At 26.9% G+C, this 6,800-nt stretch overlaps 5 protein-coding genes across 5 annotated transcripts; 2 read left to right on the top strand and 3 right to left on the bottom strand.

Annotated features, from left to right (window-relative positions):
* Positions 1 to 658, bottom strand: Phum_PHUM515160 (uncharacterized protein; the record flags this gene model as incomplete). Its single annotated transcript, XM_002431146.1, has 4 exons — positions 1 to 55; positions 135 to 353; positions 433 to 565; positions 652 to 658. 4 exons carry the CDS (start codon positions 656 to 658, stop codon positions 1 to 3), a joined length of 414 nt encoding a protein of 137 aa, XP_002431191.1.
* A 317-nt stretch (positions 659 to 975) lies between these two features.
* Phum_PHUM515150 (uncharacterized protein) lies at positions 976 to 1,952 on the top strand (the record flags this gene model as incomplete). The annotated part of the gene is made up of 4 exons (XM_002431145.1): positions 976 to 1,160; positions 1,249 to 1,423; positions 1,522 to 1,774; positions 1,852 to 1,952. 4 exons carry the CDS (start codon positions 976 to 978, stop codon positions 1,950 to 1,952), a joined length of 714 nt encoding a protein of 237 aa, XP_002431190.1.
* A 154-nt stretch (positions 1,953 to 2,106) lies between these two features.
* Phum_PHUM515140 (uncharacterized protein) lies at positions 2,107 to 3,115 on the bottom strand (the record flags this gene model as incomplete). The annotated part of the gene is made up of 4 exons (XM_002431144.1): positions 2,107 to 2,226; positions 2,336 to 2,476; positions 2,546 to 2,738; positions 3,072 to 3,115. 4 exons carry the CDS (start codon positions 3,113 to 3,115, stop codon positions 2,107 to 2,109), a joined length of 498 nt encoding a protein of 165 aa, XP_002431189.1.
* A 127-nt stretch (positions 3,116 to 3,242) lies between these two features.
* On the bottom strand, positions 3,243 to 4,564 carry Phum_PHUM515130 (DNA-directed RNA polymerase I 40 kDa polypeptide, putative; the record flags this gene model as incomplete). Its single annotated transcript, XM_002431143.1, has 4 exons — positions 3,243 to 3,379; positions 3,468 to 3,707; positions 3,795 to 4,410; positions 4,514 to 4,564. The coding sequence occupies 4 exons, from the start codon at positions 4,562 to 4,564 to the stop codon at positions 3,243 to 3,245; spliced, it is 1,044 nt and encodes a 347-aa protein (XP_002431188.1).
* A 397-nt stretch (positions 4,565 to 4,961) lies between these two features.
* On the top strand, positions 4,962 to 5,653 carry Phum_PHUM515120 (clathrin coat assembly protein ap17, putative; the record flags this gene model as incomplete). Its single annotated transcript, XM_002431142.1, has 4 exons — positions 4,962 to 4,964; positions 5,041 to 5,190; positions 5,268 to 5,441; positions 5,552 to 5,653. 4 exons carry the CDS (start codon positions 4,962 to 4,964, stop codon positions 5,651 to 5,653), a joined length of 429 nt encoding a protein of 142 aa, XP_002431187.1.
* Between the last annotated feature and the right edge of the window lie 1,147 nt (positions 5,654 to 6,800).

Below are 6,800 nucleotides of genomic sequence, written 5' to 3'. Positions count from 1 at the left end.
TTAATAAAAACCTTCTTGTCCCAATGTGGACAAATAAAGCCATTCTATATTTTTTCTGTAATAAGTCATTTTTTTTTTTGAAACATTCTCACATTTTTAATTTAAAATATTTTGAATGTTTATTCGATACTCACAGTTTCATTAATATTTCAATTTCGTTCATTAAAAATTTGCCTAATCCTTTCCCTCTTAGACTAGGATGAATTACAACTGTTTGTATAAAAACTTTGGTTTTGGAAAATGGTAACTTGGAAATCTTGCAGTGACCTACAACTTTGGGTTTATTTTTTGTTACTGTTAATAAAATCAAACTCATTGGAAAGTTTTTGCATGAGCCTTCGATACTCCTTTTTCTATAAAAATTAAATTTATACATTCTCTTGAAATTAAAAATTAATTTTTTTGTCTGAAATGAAAATTTTTGGCAAATACCTTGCGACGAAACTTCTTTTCCATTCCAAATTAATTAATTCGCAACATTCGTTAATAAGATTGGGTTTGTTATGTAGGAAATCAACGTAATAAATTTCATTTTCTACTTTAACTATATTACCAGAAACACGATCTAAAACAAAAAGCAAAAAAAAATTATTAAACCACTTTAAAATGTTTAAATAAAACTTTAATAAAACATTTAAATAAATTTACAACCTCCCATTCCTAGTAGTTTAAAAGCCTAGAAATGCCATGAAAAAAAAAAAAAAAAAAACATTTTAAAGAAAAAAAAACTTGAGCACCATATACGGTCTGACGTGTCAGCAGAATTTAATCAAAACATTTGGAAGCGTTTAAATGGTGACTTATAACTAATTATAATTTATGTTAGAGTATTTATAAACGAAAAATTGTTTTTTTTTTAAAAAAAAAAGAGGTAATTTTGTTATCAACGCGTAGAATATTTACAACCTTTAACAGAAAAACAATTTCTTGTGCATTCGTCGTGATACGTAGGATTATTTCATTTAAACACAAAAAATGTCTCGTATGCCATTAATACCAGAAAATCCTCTTGGATTATCATGGCACGATAGTGCATGGGTACCTATATTAAATCCGTCAAATGTAATGGATTATTTTTCTGAGAGAACGAATCCATTTTTTGACAGAGCCTGCAATAATGAATTAGTAAAAATGCAAAGGCTCAACCCAGAACAATTAAAGTGAGTTTTTTTTTTTTTTTTTTACATTCAATTTAACATCGAATTACTTTTTGTAAATAAAATAAAATAATTAAAATTTTCAATGCAGTAACATGACTGGTTTAGAATATATTTTGCTCCATGTGCAAGAGCCTATACTGTATGTAATTCGTAAACAACATAGACATTCTCCTACTCAAGCAACACCATTAGCTGATTATTATATAGTCGCAGGAATCGTATATCAAGCTCCAGATTTAGCATCTGTAATCAATTCAAGATTGGTTTGTTGATTAAATTTTACATGAGGAATTCATGACTCTCAAAACCTTTGTCTATAAATTAAAACTTCTTTTTTTATAATAATAAAAAATTATTTTAGCTTTCAACAGTTCATCATTTACAATCAGCATTGGAAGAATCAAGTTCGTATTCCAGGTATCATCCATCCAAGGGATACACATGGGATTTCAAAGATAAAAAATTTTCAGAGAAAAAAGAAAAAAAAGAATTGACTAAAACGGAGCCTAGTTCTCTTTTTCAAAGGCAAAGAGTCGACATGTTACTCAACGAACTCACTCGTAAATATCCACCTCCAAGACCGCCAGGCATCGTTCAGGCTCAGCAACCTGAACGTAAGTTCATCTTCGTTTACTTTTAAATACCTACATCAAAATACAAAATTTATTAAATTTCTGTAATTTTCTTTCAGAAGAAATCAAACAGGAGCCTAAAACAGAAATTAAAACGGAACCGAATACGAGTTCTAAAAATATGAAACCACCACCGGAAAAGAAACCTAGAACTAATTAATTAAATATCATAGAGAATGTTTTTATGAATTTTTTTTTTATACTGGAAATCAAATTTTATATTTAATATTTTAAATGTTTATAGTCTTGTGAATAAAACTGTATCGTGTAAAAAATAAAAATTAAATATATATATATAAAAAAATAATACATATTTATGTTAGCGTTTCTTCCGATCTAATATATTCTCCTACATCAGCTTGACGAAAGCAAACTATCGTTATGGGATCTGCTAATTTACATTCTGCTGTTGATTTAGCAGCAACACCAAAACCCTGCAACAAACAATTAAAACATGTTTATTAGTTATTACATGACAATTTTTGTTTATGTAATATGTACATCCATCTCAGTCGACAAAAACTCAATTTGTAAGTTACTTACTAAAGGAACGTCTGTCATTGAATACACGACAACTCCTTGATATTTAGCCGTATTTTCAGTTATCCTACCTAATCCAGATTTCAATACATGATTACCATATAAAAATTGTTGTTCAGCTGTTGGTTTCAACCAAATTTTATACTGAAAGTAATTATTAATTAAATAATTTACAATTTCATTAACATTTACATTTACTATTGTAATCGTTACCTGAGCGTAGGGAGCTAATATATTTAATGCAGTGATGTGCATTTGAAATTTTCCACTTTTTGTAAATTTACCGATACACGTTCCTACGCTTTTTAAATTATCTGGATTAATATTAGATGAAAGTCCTAAAATTTTTTCCGACATGTAATACACACGATTTTTAAATTCTCTAAAACAGTAGGTTTCATCCGGCCTGTCGATTAATAACTTTACGTTACCTCCGATGCTAAAAAATTTTCAATTTTATTTAATATATTATATTATTTACTCCCCGCTCCCCAATAAAAAAAAAAAAAAATTATTATTATTGCTAAATTAAAAACGTACTATTTTGATAATTTTTCAAACACTAGCTTAAGTCGTTCTTCTGTTAAATGTTTCATTTTTTAAAACTATATTTAATTAATTATTATAATATAATATTAAATTAAAACAAACTACTTCACTTAAATACTATACAACATGTGGATTTGTTTTCGATTAGTCTGCAGCCACTGCAATGAATACGAAAGCATAGAGTATACACTTTATTTTAACCGCCGGTTGTTTCTCTATGGCTTTTTCATGCATTATTTAAAATCACAACTCGCTGCAATAAATTGCTGTTCTAATACTTATTCTAATGATTATGATATAAAAAATTTAATTACTTCATCGCAAAAATAAATTTTTTAAATAAAATAAATTTAAATTAAATTTATTTATTATGTTTTTTTTTCGAATTTTGATTCTCATCGAGTTCTTGCAATAATTTAAAACATTTATTTTTTAAAACTTTAACAGCTTCGACAAATAATTCATTCGGTGGTATCGCTCCAACTGATTCAATGTTAACTGTAAAACATGAAAATTTAAAAAAAATAGAATAATACACATAATGCGACATTGTAAAAAATTTTTTTTTTCTGTTAATTTTACTCACAAATAAAATGATTCCTCACTCTTTTCATTTCTACACAGTCTTTAAGATCTTCCTGCCTGAAAACGATTCTACTTCCAGAATCATACCTTGCACTTGCCACATAAGCTTCCTTTTCGCCCTCATCGTTTTCTCTGATTTCTATAACCCCAGGGGAAAAACAATTTTGTAGTCGTTCAGCAGCTTCTCCTGTCACTTTTTTAACCATCGTTATCTCTGGTAACATTCTATAAAATGCAGTCGCTAAAACAAAATATTAATAATAATAATATTCAATGGATGAAAATTGTAAAATTTTATCGAAATCTTTGGTAAATGGTGACAACATACCGACAGGAGAAAATTTAGTGTGATCTTTTCCCAAACCCTTAACAGCATGTAATTTTAAATCCAATTCTTGTCCAGGTCTCAACTTATTTAAAAGAATATCAGGTAAAACAGGTCCTATATTTTTTTCATCATATGTAGTTCCCTGACTTCCTATGGGAACCCATTTCAAATGTTTCGAATAAACGGAATGATTGATGTAAAGATCATCTATTTGATATGAATTCTTGTGTCCCTCTTTATTAACGCTGCATTTTATTTTTAATTCAAATTCTAGAGTGTCCTGCTCGTTTGGTTCGTTTGAATTTTCCGACCTGTATTCGAATAATCTAGAATCTGCTTTCAATGGCACTAAACCTAATCTGTGAGCGAGTACTTCGTCTTTTATCAAAGTTGTATTATTCGATACGAATACTTTTTCTATCGCCATGCTCGGTACTTCCGACAGCAATATCCTTCTGAACGCATTCGCAACGGCACAATTGATACCCACTAAATCAAATTCCATTTCCGTATCGTTTAATTTAACAATGACGACTTTGAATTTTTTTTTAAATTTATTATGATTCCAAACGTCGTCGTGATTTGAATAAACACCTGGATAATCCGTTTCGTGAGTCTGTAAAATTTTTTTTACATATAAAAATCAAACTAATAATGAAATCGACCGGTGGCATAAATTTATTATTATTTTTTTTATAATAAATATAACAATTACTCACATTTTCAATTCCGTTTTCTTTTAACACAACCTTATATCTACCCTCTTCCATTTTAATTAATTAATTTTTTATTTTAAATATATTATAATAATAAACAAGTGAATCGTCGTTTAAATAAAATTTGAAAATTTTTTTTTTAACGCTTAACCTACTATATTATTATCCACGTGTTCGAAGCGGCAACACTGTAAAAAATTTCAGCCATTTTTGTTTTCCTATATAGAGATTATAATCTGTCAAATAAAAAATTTTCTTAAATCCGACATTATCGATAAAAAAAAAAGGAAAAATAGTATTTAATTTATTTAAATTAATTAAATTTTATTTTAACCGAGTGAAAAATACTTTGTGGTAAAACTTAAATCTATCGAATAGTTTGAAAAAAATAACAAAAAAAAATAAAAATATATTTGGGGCGTTTTTTACACGTTCTCTAATACTGTGAAAAATGGTGATTAGAAATTTATCTGTTTATCGTTAAAATTAGTCATTTAAGATACATTAATTTAAAAATTACCAATTTTCAGATTCGTTTCATTCTGATTCAAAATCGTGCCGGGAAAACTCGTTTGGCAAAATGGTACATGAATATCGACGATGATGAAAAACAAAAATTAATCGAAGAAGTTCACGCTGTCGTGACCGTTAGAGATGCTAAACATACAAATTTCGTAGAGGTAAATTTATGACGACATTTTTTTCTCTCTCTTGTAATTATCCCTCGTTTATAATTAAACGTTTATTTCATTTACAGTTTAGAAATTTCAAAATAGTTTACAGGAGATACGCCGGCCTTTATTTTTGCATTTGCGTCGACGTGAACGACAATAACCTTTGCTATTTAGAAGCCATACATAATTTTGTCGAAGTTTTGAATGAATATTTTCACAACGTGTGCGAACTTGATTTAGTTTTTAATTTTTACAAGGTATGAACAAAAATTCTCCTACCTTCTCCCTTTTGGTTTCCTTTCAAATCCCAGTCCTTGTAACTTTTTGTATTCTTTCTTCGAGATACAAACTCGATTCATCGTTTCAGGTATACACTGTGGTAGACGAAATGTTTTTGGCTGGCGAAATAAGAGAAACAAGTCAAACCAAAGTATTGAAACAACTCTTGATGTTGAATTCCCTGGAATAAATTAAAAGAAAAGAAAAAAATTATTGTAAATCATGCTTTAAACTCATCATGTACATAAAACTCTTGTAAAAATATTTTACTCGAATCCTTGATTACACCTATAAGATGTAATTATGAATTAATGAAACAAACGGAATCTCTTTTCGCTGTGTGTAACACAGTGTGTCATGCCAACATTCCAAAAAAAAAAAAAAAAAAAAAAAAAAATAAGCAGAAGATACAAGTCGAGGAGAAAAAAAAAAATATTTTAAATAATATAAATGAAAAAACTCGAGTGTTATTACTAAAGAAATTACCGGATGATTTCTAGTTTTCTGTTGTTGTTGCTGTTGCTTTTTTCTGTGACGTCATAGTAATTTCCGCGTATCATTTCCAAAAAAAAACAACAACAATAATGAATAATAATAATAATATGAGAATTATGATAAAAATTAATTAATTATAATTATTTTTTTTTTTTCGATGAACAAAAATGTACTAAATAAATAAAATATATAAGATTATTATTATTATTATAATTAATTAATTATCGTTGTCTTATTTTTATTTATTTATTATATTAAAATCTTTTAATAATAAATAAAAATTTTTTTCTTTTTTAAAAAAATCGTTTCATGGAAAAACTAACAATAATAATAATAATAATAATGAAAAAAGAGGTCGTTGAATCGATTTGAAATTGTTTTAAATTTATCAGAGGTCATTACTAAAAAAAAAAAAAATTTCCTTTTCATATATATATATATATATGTATTTACATACATGTAATTAATAATAACAATCAGAATGATAATAATAATGATAATAATAATGATAATCGGAATTATTATATTCGAATGAATTTCAAAAAAGCAAATTCTTCACGGATTCACATTTAAAAAAAAAAAAAAAAAAAAAAATTTCAATGACAAGGGTCATTGTTTTAAATGATCCAACAACTACTTAAGTAAAATAAATTTTTATTTTATTTTATTTTATTTTAATATAATAATAATAATAATAATAATAATAATAATAATAATAATAATAATAATAATCACGGTCATCCCTTTGTCGTCTTATTTCCTGTCGGTCTTCAATGTAAATTTTTTAAACAAGTGAAAAACTTAAAAGGTTTGGTGAAGTATTTAGTTTTCTGGTACTAATT

Source organism: Pediculus humanus, genomic scaffold, assembly GCF_000006295.1.
Source record: "Pediculus humanus corporis 1103172108281 genomic scaffold, whole genome shotgun sequence".
NCBI classification, from domain to species: domain Eukaryota; kingdom Metazoa; phylum Arthropoda; class Insecta; order Psocodea; family Pediculidae; genus Pediculus; species Pediculus humanus.
This window is presented reverse-complemented; position numbering and strand designations above follow the sequence as displayed.